Source organism: Hyperolius riggenbachi, chromosome 7 (genome assembly GCF_040937935.1).
Source record: "Hyperolius riggenbachi isolate aHypRig1 chromosome 7, aHypRig1.pri, whole genome shotgun sequence".
Classification (NCBI taxonomy): domain Eukaryota; kingdom Metazoa; phylum Chordata; class Amphibia; order Anura; family Hyperoliidae; genus Hyperolius; species Hyperolius riggenbachi.
Genome location: NC_090652.1, coordinates 204,571,257 through 204,592,586, shown reverse-complemented (window position 1 = coordinate 204,592,586; position 21,330 = coordinate 204,571,257). Strand labels below are relative to the sequence as shown.

The window sequence follows — 21,330 nt, the reverse complement described above, 5'->3', positions numbered from 1 at the left end:
AGACACCAACTCCCATATAAGTGATTACACTTCAAACATGTTAATATAACACATAAAAACTATAATGGTGAAATTAAACAAAATACATGTGTTTAAAAAGCACAGAAATTCATCCATGGGCTTGCTTGGACGTCTTGTCACTGAACAGCTACAGTGTATACGGCCAAGCAAGTCCACTGACTCGGGATATCTAAAAAAAAAAAAAAAAATGAAAATCCTTCATTTTTAGGAGTAGGCGGATAGATACAAATATTTATCTCAACAGCTTTTTTTCACACAAGGTTCACTTACATGCAAGTTTCTCACAAACATATTTTTCTGTAACACATCTTTATGCAGGAATTCTATATAGTAGCAAAACAATATTTACAATAGAAACCATTCCACAAGTGAACTGTAATTAGGAAATAGCCTGTGTGTACCTCGCTGCACACTGTAGAATGTAATTATGGTGTCTTCATGAAAACTCACCTGCATTAACAAAGGGGATTCCATCATAAGGAACATATTGTGATTTCCACATTAATCGAGTGGCTGGTTTGGCTGGGCTTGGAGACTGACGAGTTCCCCAAACACTCATTGTTTGCTGCTTATGCAGGCCTAGAATGTTTAGGAGCTCAGCTTCACTCAGACAGTAACCACGGTAGGAGTCTCCAATTTTCTGTTAAAAGATTATAAGGCATGGTCATTATCAAGAGTTTAGTTTTGGTTAGCTTGTTATGAAATCACTTCTACCTCTCTGTAAAACAATGAAAACATGCATGCAGAAACATGTGATGTGTAAGAGGTCAAGAGCAGCACGCAGCGCCAAAGCTTGGTGCAGCTATAGAAATAATGCTATAGTCCACGCGGGGGGTAATTCGTTAATCGCCAGACCCCAAATTACTCCTTCCTGCGATGACTTGGAGAGGGGAAACTATTTATCACCCCCCTCCCCCGAATTTGTGCAGCAGCAGGGTGAGCCGTCACCTGGCTCACCCTGAGCCAAAAAAGCCATGAGCACCCTCAGGGCTCTGCATTCAGAGGCTAGCACCTCCCAAACCTCCGCACCGGCCAAGCCAGACATGTACCGCATGACTACTAAACCAGTGAATGGAGGAAAATTATGTTGGGTGATAATAGTCCAGAAAAGGTGCATTTTCTAGTGTGCACATTTTGGGGCTGACAGTACGCAATATTAAGTGCAATATAATGGTGAAACACTATAATAGGGGGTACTTATAGTCAGGGCAGTATACTATCAAGCATTGATATTTGGGATATTGTATATTGGTATGTAACTCCACACGCCCACCGGGGCTCAGCCTAGGCTGTTTATTATGTGCAGGGCCGGATTTGTGGCAAGGCCACGGCCTAGAGCGGAAGCAGAAGCAGGGCGCCGATATTTAGCCAGTCCGCACGACTCGGTCCGCAGCCGCCCTGTACTTTTCCCGCTGTCACATCGCGGTAGGCGGCTACAGACTTCCTGCAGAGTTGCGAGCGGAAGGAGGAAGGAGTATAGGCAGTAGCTTTTACCTCTAAGCTTTGCAATCAATCATTGCTTCTGGCTGGAACCGAGTCCGCTACAACATAGTTTCCTAACCCTGTCCTCAAGGCCCACCAACAGTACGTTTTGCAGGAAACCACACACCATCACAGGTGGGGTAATTAGTGTCTCAGCAGAGCTGATTAACTACTCTCTGTGGATTTCCACAAAACATGCACTGTTGGTGGGCCTTGAGGACAGGGTTGGGGAACACTGCACTACAACACCGAAGCTTCGTCTTCCCCTTAGCTGCCACTGCTTGTCTCTCCTCCACCGGTCATCTCTCACACGTGATGCGATCGGCGAATCACGTGTGAGAGATGCCAGGTAGAGACAAGCAGAGGCATCTAAGGGGAAGAGGAAGCTTCGGTGTTGAAGCGGACTCGGTTCCAGCCAGAAGCAATGATTGATTGCAAAGCTCAGAGGTAAAATGCTACTGCCTATACTCCCTCCTCCTTCTGCTCACAACTCTGCAGGAAGTCTGTTGCTTCCCACAATCCGACCACCATCAGCGCTGCACAAGGGGACTGGCTATGTATAACACCAGGGGGGGGGGGGGGTTGGGTGGCTACCTATACTATAGGGAGCAGTGGGTCATCTGGCTACCTATACTGGAGGGGGGTTGCATGGCTCCTATACTGCAGGAGAGGAGTGGGGTGTGTATGGTGATTTGGATACCTATAATGCAGGAAGGATAGGTGAGGTTACCTATAGTGTTGGGGAAATGTGTGTGTAAGATGGGGGGGGTTTCTTTCCCCAAGGAATTTTGGAAGACTAGCTATGTTTTTGTACAAGTTTTAGAAATCACAGTAACAAACATTCTGCAAGAGATCACTTGCCAGTAATAAAGAAGTTGCCACTTGTGATAAATTTCAGAAAGTAAATAATGGAGAGGAACGGTTTTACAATCGGCAAATACTGACAAAATACTTTTTAAATTAATATTGTAATTCAATAAGCGACTTAACTTATTGTGTTATTTTGGCTACAGTTCCTCTTTAAAGCAAATCTGAAGTGAATTTAAAGTGGACCTGAACTCTTGCAAAGGACAGAAGGAAAACGTAGAGAAATGCACCCTGAATGTATTTAGAGAATTTAGCCTGTCTAATTCCCCCTCATTTGTATCTAATCACTAGCTGTAATTTGATCCTCCCCTGTGTAACATGACTGCCTATGGCAGATAAGCAGATAAGTCAATTTTATAAGCACATGCTGCAAACAATATGTCTGCTTCCATGAATCAGGAAGTATAACCTGTGCAAATTTATTTTAGGATTTGTATCAGCTGTAACAAAGAAATTTTTTTGTTTAAAGATTATTATGCTGTTGTGTATCTTTTAGAGCAGCGAGGAGTTCTGAGTTCAGGTCCACTTTAAAATAAAAAAGCAGATACTCACCTATGGAGAGGGAAGGCTCTGGGTCCTATAGAGCCTTCTCATTCCTCTTGTGGTCCCCTCATCCCAGTACCGTCACCCCCCCCCCCCTCCAAGAGGTATTCTACCGAGTGGTCGAATACTGCTCTGTGAAGCTTCAGAAGACCTTGAGACCCTAAAGTACTCCCAGAGACAGGCTGCTCCTGGACATGCATAAGCACACTCTCTCAAGCACACGCTGTATGGAGCGCTCAGCTTCCGAAGCTTCCCATGGCAGCAGATATGAACATGGGTGACAGCACTCGAACGAGGAAGTGGTGAGAAGAACGGGAAGGCTCTACAGGTGAAACTCGAAAAATTAGAATATTGTGCAAAAGTTCATTTATTTCAATAATTCAACTTAAAAGGTTAAACTAATATATGAAATAGACTAATTACATGGAAAGCAAGATACGTCAAGTCTTTATTTGTTAATTTTGATGATTAGGGCTTATAGCTTATGAGAACTCTAAAATTAAACTCTCAGACCATTAGAATATTGTGAAAATGTTCAATATTCTAGGCTCAAAGTGTCATACTCTAATCAGCTAATTAATCCAAAACACCTGCAAAGGGTTCCTATTTAATGTATTAGGCTTGAGATAGCTTGCTTTGCAAGTAATGAGTCTATTTCATATATTAGTTTCACCCTTTAAGTTGAATTACTGAATTAAATAAACTTTTGCACAATACTCAAATTTTTCTAGTTTTATCTGTATAGGAACCAGAGCCTTCCCTCTCCAAAGGTGAGAATTTGATTTTTTTTTTAATTTGAAATTCACTTCAGATTGACTCTAAGATGATGCTTCAACTTGAAGATCTTATTTCACCTCACAGTTCCTGAGACGACGTGCCCAAGTAGGAAGGTTGTGGGGAAGTGGGTTAAGTGCTTGTTGAAGTGATTCAACAGTCCATCTAAAAAAATAGAAAACACAAAATGTGGAAAGCAATTAAAATTACAAAACAAATATGTGGAACTGCTCTCTAATACAACTGTGTTGTTAAAAAAAAGCCTTCTATTTTCATCAGTTATTTTTTTTTTTACTACCAAAATAAAAGAATGGGCTCATTCACACTATGGGGTTGATTCACTAACCGGTATGACGAGCAATGCTTCAGCAGCACTCGTTAAAAAACAATTAGTGGCCGCTATAGGGGCTACGCTTGTTCCCTGTAGCGTAACATATGTTTGGTATCGCTTGTTGCTTCCTTAGCAATGCGCGCTTGTTCTAATAGCGGCCGCCTCTGTGAAGTATCGCGACACTTCACAGAGGCTGCCGCCATTAGAACGATTGCATTGCCAAGCATAAGGCATGCTATGCTGCAGGGAGCAAGCGTAGCCTCTATAAAGGCCACAAATTGTTGAAGCCGCATTCATTATACCGGTTAGTGAATCAATCCCTATGTGAGTTGCAGTGAGTTTTGTCTGCCTGCCAGCCTATTGGACCAATCTGAGTGTGGGGATCAGGTCCTTTAATGTGACCCGACGGTGCTCAGGGTGGGAGGAATGAAGCCGACGTTAAGTTACTAGCGTTTGCTATGCTGCAATACAGCAGCATAACGTGCACTAAGCGCCCGTTTAGATAGCCTGCAGGGTGGGAGTTGGGGGCTACGGTACACATGCTTAACTACCGGCTGAGGCAAACATTATTGGCTACCTCAGCTAACTTTAATCTTGCATGTGTATGGGGTTTAGGGTGGGTTCACACAAGCTTCGGGTGGTGTCTTGGCAGCGTCTCATTAAATGCTTTTATCCAAGTGTACAGAAAACATTTAGCCTCTTGTCACTGCGTTCAATGTCTTTCACCCCCACAGGGGGACACGGAGATGTGGCAGTAAGAGACCCCGGAGGCAGAATGTTGCTTCCAAAGATGGTTTTAATGCTGGGAAAATAGGAATAAAAATGCAGTGTTTGTCCTAATACCTATACATGGCAGGAAACAACGGTACTAGCGATGCACACTTACTTGAATGGGCAGTGCTTGTACTCACGACGTGTTTTTGTAGGGATTATGTGCTTGATTTCTCCCCATCCCAGTGTGCCGGGCCTTGGAAAGAATGTCTTACATCAAAGTGGTACTCGAGTCCAAAAAGGTTGGGGACACCTGCTCTATCACACTTTCTCCAGTCCTGGTCTTAACCACATAACGACCGCCCCCAGCCGATGGGCGGCGGCAAAGTCTGGGCCCAAACGACCGCAATACGCCCATCGGCGGGGGCGGCTGCGGGAGTGGCTATGCGGCGATCGCGTCATTCGTGACGCGATCAGCCGCCGGGGACTGGCTCCGCCCCCCGTTCGCCGTAACCCGCCGGCCGTTCGGAAGCGCCGGCGGGTTACTGGCATCCGGATCGCCGCTGCAACAGTGTATAATAGGCTTTGTAATGTATACAAAGCCTATTATACTGGCTGCCTCCTGCCCTGGTGGTCCCAGTGTCCGAGGGACCACCAGGGCAGGCTGCAGCCACCCTAGTCTGCACCCAAGCACACTGATTTCCCCCCCCCCTGCCCCCTGATCGCCCACAGCACCCCTCAGACCCCCCCCTGCCCACCCCCCAGACCACTGTTTGCACCCAGTCACCCTCCTAATCACCCATCAATCACTCCCTGTCACTATCTGTCAACGCTATTTTTTTTTTAAGTCCCTAATCTGCCCCCTACTCCCTCCTGATCACCCCCCCACCCCTCAGATTCTCCCCAGACCCCCCCCAGACCCCCCCCCCCGTGTACTGTATGCATCTATCCCCCCTGATCACCTGTCAATCACCTGTCAATCACCTGTCAATCACCTGTCAATCACCCGTCAATCACCCCCTGTCACTGCCACCCATCAATCAGCCCCTGATCTGCCCCTTGCGGGCAATCTGATCACCCACCCACACCAATAGATCGCCCGCAGATCCGACATCAGATCACCTCCCAAATCCATTGTTTACATCTATTCTCTCCTCTAAACACCCACTAATTACCCATCAATCACCCCCTATCACCACCTGTCACTGTTACCCATCAGATTAGACCCTAATCTGCCCCTTGCGGGCACCCAATCACCTGCCCACACGCTCAGATTGCCCTCAGACCCCCCCCTTATCAATTCGCCCGTGCAATATTTACATCTGTTCTCCCCTGTAATAACCCACTGATTACCTGTCAATCACCCATCAATCACCCCCTGTCACTGCCACCCATCAATCACCCCCTGTCACTGCCACCCATCAATCAGCCCCTAACCTGCCCCTTGCGGGCAATCTGATCACCCACCCACACCAATAGATCGCCCGCAGATCCGACATCAGATCACCTCCCAAATCCATTGTTTACATCTATTCTCTCCTCTAAACACCCACTAATTACCCATCAATCACCCCCTATCACCACCTGTCACTGTTACCCATCAGATTAGACCCTAATCTGCCCCTTGCGGGCACCCAATCACCTGCCCACACGCTCAGATTGCCCTCAGACCCCCCCCTTATCAATTCGCCCGTGCAATATTTACATCTGTTCTCCCCTGTAATAACCCACTGATTACCTGTCAATCACCCATCAATCACCCCCTGTCACTGCCACCCATCAATCACCCCCTGTCACTGCCACCCATCAATCAGCCCCTAACCTGCCCCTTGCGGGCAATCTGATCACCCACCCACACCAATAGATCGCCCGCAGATCCGACATCAGATCACCTCCCAAATCCATTGTTTACATCTATTCTCTCCTCTAAACACCCACTAATTACCCATCAATCACCCCCTATCACCACCTGTCACTGTTACCCATCAGATTAGACCCTAATCTGCCCCTTGCGGGCACCCAATCACCTGCCCACACGCTCAGATTGCCCTCAGACCCCCCCCTTATCAATTCGCCCGTGCAATATTTACATCTGTTCTCCCCTGTAATAACCCACTGATTACCTGTCAATCACCCATCAATCACCCCCTGTCACTGCCACCCATCAATCACCCCCTGTCACTGCCACCCATCAATCAGCCCCTAACCTGCCCCTTGCGGGCAATCTGATCACCCACCCACACCAATAGATCGCCCGCAGATCCGACATCAGATCACCTCCCAAATCCATTGTTTACATCTATTCTCTCCTCTAAACACCCACTAATTACCCATCAATCACCCCCTATCACCACCTGTCACTGTTACCCATCAGATTAGACCCTAATCTGCCCCTTGCGGGCACCCAATCACCTGCCCACACGCTCAGATTGCCCTCAGACCCCCCCCTTATCAATTCGCCCGTGCAATATTTACATCTGTTCTCCCCTGTAATAACCCACTGATTACCTGTCAATCACCCATCAATCACCCCCTGTCACTGCCACCCATCAATCACCCCCTGTCACTGCCACCCATCAATCAGCCCCTAACCTGCCCCTTGCGGGCAATCTGATCACCCACCCACACCAATAGATCGCCCGCAGATCCGACATCAGATCACCTCCCAAATCCATTGTTTACATCTATTCTCTCCTCTAAACACCCACTAATTACCCATCAATCACCCCCTATCACCACCTGTCACTGTTACCCATCAGATTAGACCCTAATCTGCCCCTTGCGGGCACCCAATCACCCGCCCACACCTCAGAACGCCCTCAGACCCCAGCCCTGATCACCTCGCCAGTGCATTGCTTGCATCTATTTCCCCCCTCTAATCACACCTTGAGACACCCATCAATCACCTCCTGTCACCCCCTAGCACACCTACCCATCAGATCAGGCCCTAATTTGCCCCGTGTGGGCTCCTGATCACTCGGCCAAACCCTCAGATCCCCCTCAGACCCCCTTCCGATCACCTCCCCAGTGCATTGATTGCATCTATTTTCCCCTCTAACCGCCCCCTGAGACACCCATCAATCACCTCCTGTCACCCCCCTAGCACTCCTATCCATCAGATCAGGCCCAATACATCCTGTCATCTAAGAGGCCACCCTGCTTATGACCGATTCCACAAAATTTGCCCCCTCATAGACCACCTGTCATCAAAATTTGCAGATGCTTATACCCCTGAACAGTCATTTTGAGAAATTTGGTTTCCAGACTACTCACAGTTTTGGGCCCGTAAAATGCCAGGGCAGTATAGGAACCCCACAAGTGACCCCATTTTAGAAAGAAGACACCCCAAGGTATTCTGTTAGGTGTATGATGAGTTCATAGAATATTTTATTTTTTGTCAAAAGTTAGCGGAAATTGGATTGTTATTGTTTTTTTCACAAAGTGTCATTTTTCACTAACTTGTGAGAAAAAATAAAATCTTCTATGAACTCACCATACCCCTAACGGAATACCTTGGGGTGTCTTCTTTCTAAAATGGGGTCACTTGTGGGGTTCCTATACTGCCCTGGCATTTTAGGGGCCCTAAACCGTGAGGAGTAGTCTAGAAAACAAATGCCTCAAAATGACCTGTGAATAGGACGTTGGGCCCCTTAGCGCACCTAGGCTGCAAAAAAGTGTCACACATGTGGTATCGCCATACTCAGGAGAAGTAGTATAATGTGTTTTGTGGTGTATTTTTACACATACCCATGCTGGGTGGGAGAAATCTCTCTGTAAATGGACAATTGTGTGTAAAAAAAATCAAAAATGTGTCATTTACAGAGATATTTCTCCCACCCAGCATGGTTATATGTAAAAATACACCACAAAACACATTATACTACTTCTTCTGAGTACGGCGATACCACATGTGTGACACTTTTTTGCAGCCTAACTGTGCTAAGGGGCCCAAAGTCCAATGAGTACCTTTAGGATTTCACAGGTCATTTTGAGACATTTGGGTTCAAGACTACTCCTCACGGTTTAGGGCCCCTAAAATGCCAGGGCAGTATAGGAACCCCACAAGTGACCCCATTTTAGAAAGAAGACACCCCAAGGTATTCTTTTAGGTGTATGATGAGTTCATAGAAGATTTTATTTTTTGTCACAAGTTAGCGGAAATTGATATGTATTGTTTTTTTTTTCACAAAGTGTCATTTTCCGCTAACTTGTGACAAAAAAAAAATCTTCTATGAACTCACCATACTCCTAACAGAATACCTTGGGGTGTCTTCTTTCTAAAATGGGGTCACTTGTGGGGTTCCTATACTGCCCTGGCATTTTAGGGGCCCTAAACCGTGAGGAGTAGTCTAGAATCCAAATGCCTCAAAATGACCTGTGAATAGGACGTTAGGCCCCTTAGCGCACCTAGGTTGCAAAAAAGTGTCACACATGTGGTATCGCCGTACTCAGAAGAAGTAGTATAATGTGTTTTGGGGTGTATTTTTATACATACCCATGCTGGGTGGGAGAAATCTCTCTGTAAATGGACAATTGTGTGTAAAAAAAATCAAATAATTGTCATTTACAGAGATATTTCTCCCACCCAGCATGGGTATGTGTAAAAATACACCCCAAAACACATTATACTACTTCTCCTGAGTACGGCGGTACCACATGTGTGGCACTTTTTTGCACCCTAAGTGCGCTAAGGGGCCCAAAGTCCAATGAGTACCTTTAGGATTTCACAGGTCATTTTGCCACATTTGGTTTCAAGACTACTCCTCACGGTTTAGGGCCCCTAAAATGCCAGGGCAGTATAGGAACCCCACAAATGACTCCATTTTAGAAAGAAGACACCCCAAGGTATTCCGTTAGGAGAATGGCGAGTTCATAGAAGATTTTATTTTTTGTCACAAGTTAGCGGAAAATGACACTTTGTGAAAAAAAACAATTACAATCAATTTCCGCTAACTTGTGACAAAAAAAAAAAATCTTCTATGAACTCACCATACATCTAACGGAATACCTTGGGGTGTCTTCTTTCTAAAATGGGGTAATTTGTGGGGTTCCTATACTGTCCTGGCATTTTAGGGGCCCTAAACCGTGAGGAGTAGTCTTGAAACGAAATTTCTCAAAATGACCTGTGAAATCCTAAAGGTACTCATTGGACTTTGGGCCCCTTAGCGCAGTTAGGGTGCAAAAAAGTGCCACACATGTGGTATCGCCGTACTCAGGAGAAGTAGTATAATGTGTTTTGGGGTGTATTTTTCCACATACCCATGCTGAGTGGGAGAAATATCTCTATAAATAGACAATTGTGTGTAAAAAAAATAAAAAAATTGTCATTTACGGAGATATTTCTCCCACCCAGCATGTGTATGTGTAAAAATACACCCCAAAACACATTATACTACTTTTCCTGAGTACGGCAATACCACATGTGTGGCACTTTTTTGCGGCCTAACTGCGCTAAGGGGCCCAAAGTCCAATGAGCATCTTTAGGCTTTACAGGGGTGCTTACAATTAGGCACCCCCCAAATGCCAGGACAGTAAACACACCCCACAAATGACCCCATTCTGGAAAGTAGACACTTCAAGGTATTCAGAGAGGAGCATAGTGAGTCCGTGGCAGATTTCATTTTTTTTTGTCGCAAGTTAGAAGAAATGGAAACTTTTTTTTTTTTTTTTTTTTTGTCACAAACTGTCATTTTCCGCTAACTTGTGACAAAAAATAAAATCTTCTATGAACTCACCATGCCTCTCACTGAATACTTTGGGATGTCTTCTTTCCAAAATGGGGTCATTTGGGGGGTATTTGTACTATCCTGGAATTTTAGCCCCTCATGAAACATGACAGGTGCGCAGAAAAGTCAGAGATGCTTGAAAATGGGAAAATTCACTTTTGGCACCATAGTTTGTAAACGCTATAACTTTTACCCAATCCAATAAATATACACTGAATGTTTTTTTTTTTATCAAAGACATGTAGCAGAATAACTTTCGCGCTCAAATGTATAGGAAATTTTACTTTATTTGAAAAATGTCAGCACAGAAAGTTAAAAAAGTCATTTTTTTGACAAAATTCATGTCTTTTTTGATGAATATAATAAAAAGTAAAACTCGCAGCAGCAATCAAATAGCATCAAAAGAAAGCTGTATTAGTGACAAGAAAAGGAGGTAAAATTCATTTAGGTGGTAGGTTGTATGACCGAGCAATAAACCGTGAAAGCTGCAGTGGTCTGAATGGAGAAAAAGGCTCTGGTCCTTAAGGGGCGAAAAGACTGTGGTCCCGAAGTGGTTAAAACCCAGCACCGGAGCAGGCAACCTACTTCCTTCTGCTGCGCTATTCTGTATTGGGGATAAGGGGGAGAGTGAGGTGTGTGTGTGTGTGTGTGTGTGTGTGTTTGAGCTGAGAGCCCATTTGATCCTTGGCTGCTTTCAGCTTATTTTAAATTTACATTGTTGCCCTTACCTCGCTGATTGATTTCCCATCTTTGTTTATACCAGGGAGTAATAAATAACATTTAATTGAGGGCCCTTTTCCACTACATGCAAATTTGTTTGCATTTTCTGCACAAAGATTCGCATATAAATGTATTTGAATGGGCCTGTTTCCACTGTGTGCAGAATCTGTATGCAGAACTGTGCAGAAAAAATATGCACAGCCCAGTTGTCGGTTTATGCACACTGCATGCAGGTTACGCAATTTTCACATAATGTATTTAATAGGAAATTCATGTGCGTTTGAAGTGTGCATTATTTTGTTAGTTTTCACAAGTCATTTAACATATTATGAATTAATTCCTGACTGAAAGGGTTAAAAACACATGGGGGGGATGCATTTTTACATGCAAATTCACTTGTAAATTCGCATATAAATGCATGCAAATTTGCAATGCTGTGGTCGTATGCAAATACGCATGTCTCGTGGAAATGGGCTTAAAGTTCTAACCTTTCCTTGCTCAAAACTAAAGAAAAAACGTTTTAGCTTTAGATCCCTTTTAACGTAATGTAAGAGTAAAATTCTATGGTCACAACAAAAACAAAACACAAATCCTGTAGCTAACCTTTGTCATCAACTATACTGTTCATATTTTGTATACCACTTTAGGCAAAAGACTGGCTAAATCATCTGTGGGAATGCTATGCAAGTAAAAGCAAGCCAAGACAAAGTGAGGCAGCAAATCAAAACCACCAAGTTAGGATAGAAATCAGTGGACATAAAGTGGCACAAGCCCATCAAAATCCCTGTTCATTAACAAATAACTTTTACAAACATGTAATAAAATGTGTGTTACTTTAACTTTTTCTCTGGCACTGTCATGCTCATCAAAGATGTGGAAAATACAAAATAAATCTGGATATTTCCAGTCACATGAATACAGTAATACATATTCGTGCAGTCACATATGCTATATATGAGGGGTTGAGGGGATAGGATATTGCAATGATATAGAGATAGCACTAGATGTCACTGTCAAGCTCATTTCAAAAACAAGCAAAATCCAGCATCACTATATCCTTTCCACCTACGATCACTGGCTGTACACTATGCACTCAACCTAAATGATGTGCAGTGTACAAAGCAGTAAAATGTTAATGCATGCTGGAACAGCTAAATAGAACAATGCCCTTCCAGCTTATTTATTATAAATTTCCCACCATGGCTATCAAGAGTGTTCAATTATCTTTCACTGCACAGTGTGCATTATTACAGTTTTAGATGGGTACTGGGAGGCAAACACTAGGATTCTCCCTCTGCAAACCCCAAGATAAAGAATATGAAACTAAAGCCCAGATTAGCATTTACCACTGCATATATATATATATATATATATATATATATATATATATATATATATATATATATATATATATATATATATATATATATATATATATATATATAATATATATATAACTATTGATTTGACCGATACAAATACACCCACAACATATTAAAGAAATAGGACCCAGCAGGATTTGCCTCGTAAAAAATTAAGGCTTCATCAAGGGATAAAAGAACAATAACAATAAAGATGTGGGTAGTGCCTTGGATAAATGTCTGCACAGCCTGCACTATAGATGAATATACTGAGTAAGAGAAAAAGGAGGTGGTGGTGGTGGTGGGGGGGGGGGGGGGGGGAAAGAGTACGTTCACACCTATTCCTTCCCCACTCCTGCCAAAATACCATAGGTCATATACTAATGCATCAATCAATTACCCTGTGATAAACCAGGGTAACCCAATGCACACTTGTACTGCAAGTGTAAAAGGGGCCTCAACTAGCTGGTCATACATTAAGGTAACAAAATACACTATTTATTTGTACCTGGTGGGTGGCTGCTTAGACAGAGAAAGTGAACCATTAGTGTGAATGATAAAGCTGCTGGGGTTTTCTGGTACAGTGCTGCTAGTTACAGTCTGTACAGTCTCCAGGTTATCACCAGTCTCATTGGCTTCTGTTGGCTCTTTAAATTAAAAAAAAGAAAAAAAATTAAAAAACATTCAGACAAACTGCTTTATTTACATACTTCAACATACTATAGGGTTGGTTCATTAAAAGTAACACGCCTGTCAGTGTGAGTTAATTTGAAGGAGCGCAAGGTAATTTACAGTACGCATGCTACACGTTGTCCAGGTAGCGCAGCGTGCGCTCTTTAGTTAGGGTCCATCCTTCTAAATGCCACGCAATAGTGACATAGCGCAACTGCGATACTTAACTAGTGTGGCCACTACTATGTTAACTAACGTAGTAGCGGCCGCGCTAATGATGTATCACAGTCGCGCTATGTCACTATCGCAAAGCATGTAGAAGGATTGGCCCTAAATTAAGAGCGCACACTGCACTGCTAGTACTGCGCATAGCGTGCGCTTGTTTATTTAACTCACGCTCCTTCAAATTAACTTGCGTTGATGGGGGTGTTATTTTGAATGAATCAACCCCATTGCCACTTAACAGTAGTTCTAACATTCTTATATTTTTTACACTGTCCTGAAGCTGGCCGTGTCTTGCGTCTAAAGGAGAGTGCAGCCAGTAAATTTTCCTTCAGAAGAAACAGGGCAGCATGACAGAAGGCTCTGGCGTCAAAGGTTTTGAGTTGGACAGATTTATCAAGAGTGTCTGAGACTAAATATTGGTTTTTAGAAATACATGCAGAACTGTCTCAGGCATCTTAAGAAAACATTAGATAGTGCAGCAGATTCCTTCTAAAACTGTTGTATAATAGGAGGAGCGAGGAAGGTCTCTCAGACAGTGCAGTGTGTGAGGGGAATTCCTGTTGCTGAGGTAACCAACACACCTGCTGTATTGATAGCAGCAGGCTCTGAGGAGGAATTCAGCAGGGGGGAGGAGCTCAACACAAATCATGTATAGCCTGCACTCTGCAATCATGTCTAGCCAGCAAGTCCTACATCTGTAGAACTGCTATCAAGCACTTCTTAATCTGCGCCAGTTTAGGGATGGATTTGCACTTTTCTTAACTCTAGTGCAGCTCTAGAAATTCATGCTAAATTGCCACTATTACCTAGGATTTAAGAAGGTTCTTATTATCATGCAGAACTGTTCTCCCTGCTGGTTAGAATAGATTAAGAAGAAAAAACTGTCGGTAATGCGCTGATAAATCTCCCCCTGGGAGTGGTCAAGTTATTGGATCCTGTTGATCTAAGATGGGAGGTGTGATGCAGCTGCAGAAAATCCTTCAGGTATCCCGGGCCTAGGTTTTGTAGTTGTTTGAAGAGTATTCTCCATTTAATAGGGAGCCAGTAGAGTGAGCAAGGATTGGTATTATGTTAAAATAGGGGTTGTCTGCTTGTTAACAGCCTTGCGGCAGCATTCTGTTCTGGACTAGCTGCTGGAAGGCTTGAACTAGGGTTGGAAGATCCTCTGGATATATGAAGTGCTTAATTTTTGCAATGTTCCTAAGGGAATGTGTCACAACAGCTGAAATTTGATTCTTGAAGTTTAATTCCCCAGCAATCAGTACACACAAGCTGCACACAGAGTCAGACCTAATATGGTTCGTGCATCCTACCCTCAGTAGTGCTGAGTGAAAGCAAGAAGTTTTGAATCAGTATGATACCATTTATTGGCTAACTTAGAGATGGATAAACAGTGAGCTTTCGACTTATAAAAAGCCTTCGTCGGACTGGTTCCTGACCAAAACTGAAAAACCAAGCTTATATACATTGACATACAGAGGAGAAACATTCTTTAGCAAACATAAATGTAATTAGATGCCTTAACTGTTACTTAGGAGGCTTTGCCAGGCATCCTATCTAAATTGATAAGATCAATAGAATCCTCAACATGACATAAAGCAGACTCTGGTGATGGGGAGACATCGTAAATTCCGAGTTCAAATGGTAACTGGCCTGGTTACATGCACCATTAATTCTAAGCTTAAGAGAATTGTGGCATTTAAAGCCAGCACATGAAAAAAATAAAAAAAATAAAATGAATAGTGACAGTGAATACCATCTCACACAGCATATGGCACAAAAATGAATGAAAAGATAGAAAAATTAAAATTAAAAGAATTGTGGCATTTAAAACCCATCTTACCAGCACAAGAAGTTAGAGTCCTTGTTTAAACCATCTTCTACAGTTTTGAACCAATGTATAAACTTAGTTTCTTGTGTTAGTCTCATGTTTCCCGATTTGAAGCCATCTTTAATACAGTGACGCGAAAATCGCTTAAACTGTGTCCAGGTAAACAAAAGTGTGTTGGTATTGGGAGATCAGTATATTTTCTAATATCCTTTTTCCTGCTGTTAATAGTGGATCTGTGGTGTGTCATGCGATCACACAGTGGTTGACTTGTTTCTCCCACATAAATTCCTTTGGGGCATTTTGCACACATGATCACGTATACCACATTAGATGAGTCGCAGGAAAAGGAGCCTTGTACTTTGTATTCCTGTTGTGTACCTGGTATTAGTATCCTGTCAGTGGAATGGATGTGTTTACAGGTCCCACACGTTTTCCCTCGGCACGGGAATGTTCCATTCTGTTCTTGCCTATTTAAGGCACTCCTCACTATCATCTGCTTAAGATTGGGTGGCTGTCGGAACGCTAGGAGGGGAGGTTCAGGAAATATCTTTTTCAGTCTCTGATCCTTGTGTAGAACAGGATGAAGTTCTTTTGCAATCTTTCTTAAGATTTCCAGGCGTGGGTTGTAGGTGACTACCAGTGGGACACGGCTCTCTTCCTGGCTCTGCTTGTACTCCAGGAGCTGAGTCCTAGGGATGTTGTTAGCTTTCTTGATTTGGGTCTCAGCCATTAGAGGATTGTATCCCTGTTTTATGAAATTCTTCTTCAGGTAATCCGGGTGTTTGTCTTTGTCATCCTTGTCAGAACAGATCCGATTGCATCTTATTGCCTGGCTGTAAATTATGGAATTCTTTATATGTTTGGGGTGGAAACTGTCATACCTGAGGTATGTGGGACGATCCGTTGGTTTGCGGTACATGGGCGTTTGTAAGCTGTTCTCTCTGATGTATATGGTGGTGTCAAGACAGTTATTCTCCCTGTGAGAGTAGCTCAATTTCAGTTTGATTGTGGGATGGAAGGCATTGAAGTTCCTGTGAAATTGGATAAGATCCTCCTCACTTGCAGACCAGATGATCAAGATGTCGTCGATAAAACGGAAGTAGGCCATGGGTTTTATATGACAAGTATTCAGGTATTCTTCTTCAAGCTTTGCCATGAAGAGATTTGCGTACTGCGGTGCAAACCGTGAGCCCATTGCCACTCCCATTTGCTGTAAATAGAGGTCCTCCCCAAAAGTGAAATAATTGTGGGTGAGAACGAATCTCATCAGTCCAGCAATTGAGTTTATAGGTGTGCCTAAACCTTGAAGATATTTGCGACAGGCCACAATACCATAATTGTGGGGAATGTTGGTGTACAGAGACTCTACATCCATAGTGGCAAGAATGGTGCCTCCAGGCACTGGGCCAATGGCTGCCAGTTGGTTCAGGAGGTGTGTAGTATCCTGTATGTAGCTGGGTCTTTTACAGACTAGAGGCTTCAAAATGTTTTCCAACCACCCTGAGATATTCTCTGTGAGAGTTCCATTCCCTAAGATTATGGGCCTGCCTGGGTTCCCCTCTTTGTGGACTTTGGGAAGCATGTAAAAGCAGGCGGTTCTCGGCTTTTCCAGGATAAGAGTCTGTACATGAAGCCTGGTGTTTACGGGCAATTTCTTTACCATCCTATTGAGTGCCATCCTGTACCTTTTTGTTGGGTCCTCCTGTAATTTGGCATAGTGCATGGTGTTAGACAACTGTCTTTGTGCCTCCTGGATATAGTCACTGGTGTTCATGATGACTATGGCACCCACTTTATCCGCTGGTTTAATAATAATGTCCTTATTCTCCTTAAGGGATGTGATAGCTTGTTGCTCTTGCAATGTTATGTTATGAGCCAGTGTTTTTCTTTTATTCAGAACCCTGTTAGAGATTTGGCGTCTAAATTTGTTGATGTATTTGTCCAGGGTGGGATTTTTTCCAGTGCTGAGTGGGAATGAAACTTTTGACAAGGACCTCAGTTGTGTTTAAGCCAGCAGTCATTCATCTACTCTTGTAGCTCAGATAAGAACGCGTTTATTTTGGGAGTAGGATCTGTTACGCCAGGCTAGATATTATGGGAAGGACTGGGACGTCTTGGGTCTTATACCATTTGATTCAGACACACTAGTATGAGGATGCTTGGGTGTTGGGTATAGCAATGATATCAGCCCTCTCCTACCCAGTTTTAACTGGAACCATATGGTTTATATGCATATAGGGCTTTTAATCTTTTGATTACCGTGTTTTCTGTACATTTCCCTGGCTTAATTTTTGGTCTGTGTATTTGCATTTGTAGGCATAGCTTCATGCTCCTGCTCCTCCTTGGCAGCTGCCCACTACAAAAGTAGATTCACAAGGTCTTGCAGTAGAAGAAAAAGCCCGACACTAGATGAGAATAGGGAATGGACATTCAGCTGGTACGTGCCGAAAGGTGTGTGTACTCACAAGCAAATCCTTTAGAGAGAAGTAAGGAAAGCCACTACCACAAGCTGGGTACAGACAAAAACAAGTGGTGGTAATGAGGCCTGACACCTCTTTTGCATTAATTTGCTTCCTTTGAGGCCAATAGTAAACTCTTTACCCCCACTGCTGCTATACCTTGTGTGTCTGTATCCAGCTTGGAATAAAGGTGCCTTAATTGGATGGGGTAGTGTCTCGCAATCACTAAAGAACACTACAAAAGTTTCTTCCCACATTCGCTTGGTTACACATGATAAGTGGCATCTCATCATGCTGGAAAGAAGAAGTATGCTTCGTTACTAGGCAAGTGTCCAGCTGAAGGCTCAGGGATGGGAAGAGGAAGAAGGAAGTAAGATATAATGTTGGTGGCATGGAGATAGAACTTGTCAATTGCTGCAAGAAGTACTTTAGATTTGTACTTGGAAAAGGGATTCTGCAGCCACACACAAACACTGGCCAGCACCAAAGCACCCACCCTGGAGGGAAAAAAAAGAAGAAAAAAAAGATCGGCAATCTTTCCTGAGTAAGCCCCAGACCAAACAGCTTGTACCAACAGGTGTCAAACCTGGAAAGTATTGCAGGCACTTCTAAGCCTGTCCCCCGTATACTAGAAGAGAGGAACTCGTAAGCAGGTGTCATCTTAAAAGGTTGTTGGTACCACCATTGTCCCCTTTCCCTCCAACATCCTTTAAGTGACAAGTAGGGAAGTGTCAAGCACAGCAGTCATCTGCAGATGTAACTGCATGATAGCCAATGCCGCTGCTCAAGCACAGAAGATGGAGTGCCCGCCCACATAAAGGGGAAGCGTTGCATGGCCATGGAGAAGCCCACACTTCTCCATGCACAGGCGTGAGATTACGGAGATGTGTGGTGGCTCATGGGTGAAAGCAGAGGGAGCATCGGGCGTCGCTTTCCTGCTCTTTTGCGGTACAGATGGGGGTGCATTGACAGTATACAGGACAGGGGAACTACATGTGCCAGCAAGTCAAATCTAACAGTACACTGCTGTGTACCGTCATTCCTAAGGCCTTGGTGAGGTCAAATGTCTTGATTTTTTCCCAATCTTGCTGCCCAGATCCATTTGAAGATTATAGAAAGCAATCAAGACAAGTTACATTAAAGTGGAACATTAACCATGGATTGAACCTCATTTGAATCAGTAGCTGTTACCCCCTTTACCACAAGAAATCTTTACATTTTTTTTCTCGAACAGATCATCAGGGGGTGGTGAAACCCCTCCCACAGTGTGATGTCAAGACCAAGGTCCTGACAGTTTTCTGTCTTGTGAACCTCGCTGCATTGTGGGAAATAACGGCTTTTTCCAACTGCCAAGCACATATCTCCCTCTGTGCATAAAACTCTCAGGAGCAAACATTTTGTACAGATCACCTGGCAGAACTAAAGATGTCACCACCAGTGATAAATTTCAGAATGTAAATCAGGGACAGGAAAAATTTTACAATGGGCAAACACTGACTAAATAATTTATAAATTAATATTGTAAACAATTGTAAACAATAAACAATTTTTATTTTTTTTAATACGTTTTATTGGTATTTGTTTATATAACACAAGGACTGAGAGGGAAGTACAATTTTACAATATATAACTTGCACATTTGTTGACAATATTTTCCCTTCTCCTTCCCCTTAGAGTAGGATGGTTCAGTGATATCCAAAGTTGAAATATAGTACGCCTAGCTGAGGCTAATATGATATGGTAAAGAGTCGAGGGCTTCTTTGCATTATCCTCATTTTGTTTATCATTGAAATGAAATAGACACATTTTAATCTCTTTCTCCACATTAGAATTTGCGTATGTAATGACCACATCCCAGAAGTGATCTATAGCAAAGCATCCCCAAATACAATGCAGCAGGTCTGCTTGAGGGTGTTTGCATTTGGGACATGCTGGAACATAGTAACTGGGAGGTTTTTTTTGACATTTAATATTGAAGTCTAATATTTATTTCCAGTACAGGAAGAGTTAAGAAACTCCAGTTGTTATCTATGCAAATAGCCATTGAGCTCTGCCACTTTGAAAGTGGTGGAGAGCTCTGACTTTTGATTAGGTTATCACTGCCTGTTCTGCAAAAACTTTTAGAATGCTGATTAATGTGTAAACTGCAAGTATTAGAGAATGACGCAATGTTAGAAAAAAAGCTGTATAACTGAAAATAAAAATATGAGAATATTTTTTTTGCTACCAATGTTCTAGTAATTACCTGTACTACACAACCAATTCATTATATCATAATTTTTATTTTCGCTTCAGTGTCTATTTAAATCTTTAACATGGGAACATGGTAAATAAGGGAGAAAGCTGGATTTTGTAATAGAGTATTTTGCAGTTAATTCTTTGAACGTTAACCATTTCCCTGTTTTTAGATCAAAAAGATTCCCTAATTTACCTCCACCCATTAGGGCAAAGATTCCCTAATTTACCTCCACCCATTAGGGCAGCCCCCTCCTTCAACATCTTCAAGAAAGCCCTCAAAACTCACCTTTTCACTCTGGCCTACTACCCCTCACAAGTGCTCTAAACCCACAGTTGAACTCTGGTCCCCTACCATTCGTGTCCCTACCTCTCCCTCTAGATTGTAAGCCTTTGGGCAGGGTCCTCCTCCTTTTGTGTCCTACCTGATCATGCACCTCCATTACTGTAAACCCATGCTATGCATCTGAGTGAACCTAACTTGCCTAATCTCCATGCTCAATCCAGTGACTGACTAAGCATTACCTTGTACTCATACTGTGCTGTGTGATCTGGTTTTCTATTATTCCTGTATTGTCATATTGCTGTATGTCACCCCTAAATATTGTCTGTAACCTAAATTAATGTTCAGCGCTGCGTAATATGTTGGCGCTTTATAAATACAATAAATAATAATAATAATAGTTTAGTTAATAGTTAATAATAATTTAGATATCCCTTTATCATCCCAGTCTGAAAAATATTTTTGGGTTATACTCGCTGAAAAGTGTGGGTTACCCCAGATTGGCATATGTTTAGAAATATACATTGGAAGATGTAGTAGTTTACGAACATTTCACTGTATCCCTTATTACGGAATTTTGGTGAAGTCTTACCAGGAGATCACTAAATTTGGAATACAGGAGGCCAGTGAGAGACCATGGTTTTGCTACTTCGCTTTCGAATGCACAATTAGAATATTTGTCCATATTTTTTATCCAGTTGTGGACATGTCTCATTAGGGAAGCTAAATTGTGTTTGCGTATATTTGGCAGGTTAAACCCTCCTAAGCCTTAAGGCGATTGAAATTTCAATACGGAAATTCTAGGCTTTCTTCCTTTCCATATAAATCTAGAAAAAGCTGCTTCAAGTTGCTTGATGTCTTTGTGTCTAATGAGGAGTGGCATTGGCTATAGTAACCGTCCCATTGTGGTCATTTTAATTAATGCAACGCGTCCCGCAAGGCCTTTACAAGGTAGACTTTTCCACCTCAGTAACTGTTCTTTTATTTTAATGAAGAGGGGTGTGTAATTGAATACGTAAAGTTGGGTGGGATCTCTAGATATAGGTAACAACAAGAAATGTTATTCATTATGTTATTTTCACTACAGTT

The 21,330-nt window shown here is 42.9% G+C and overlaps 1 protein-coding gene across 3 annotated transcripts in view; it reads right to left on the bottom strand.

Annotated features, from left to right (window-relative positions):
• CARF (calcium responsive transcription factor) overlaps window positions 1–21,330 on the bottom strand; it is a 125,933-nt gene that overhangs the window by 54,645 nt on the left and 49,958 nt on the right. For all 3 annotated transcript variants that reach the window (XM_068245022.1, XM_068245023.1, XM_068245021.1), the window contains exons 5-7: window positions 13,045–13,183; window positions 3,768–3,852; window positions 472–661 (exon numbers count right to left, since the gene is read on the bottom strand). In XM_068245022.1, coding sequence (XP_068101123.1) covers window positions 472–661; window positions 3,768–3,852; window positions 13,045–13,183 — 414 coding nt within the window. The remainder of the gene's footprint in view (window positions 1–471; window positions 662–3,767; window positions 3,853–13,044; window positions 13,184–21,330) is intronic.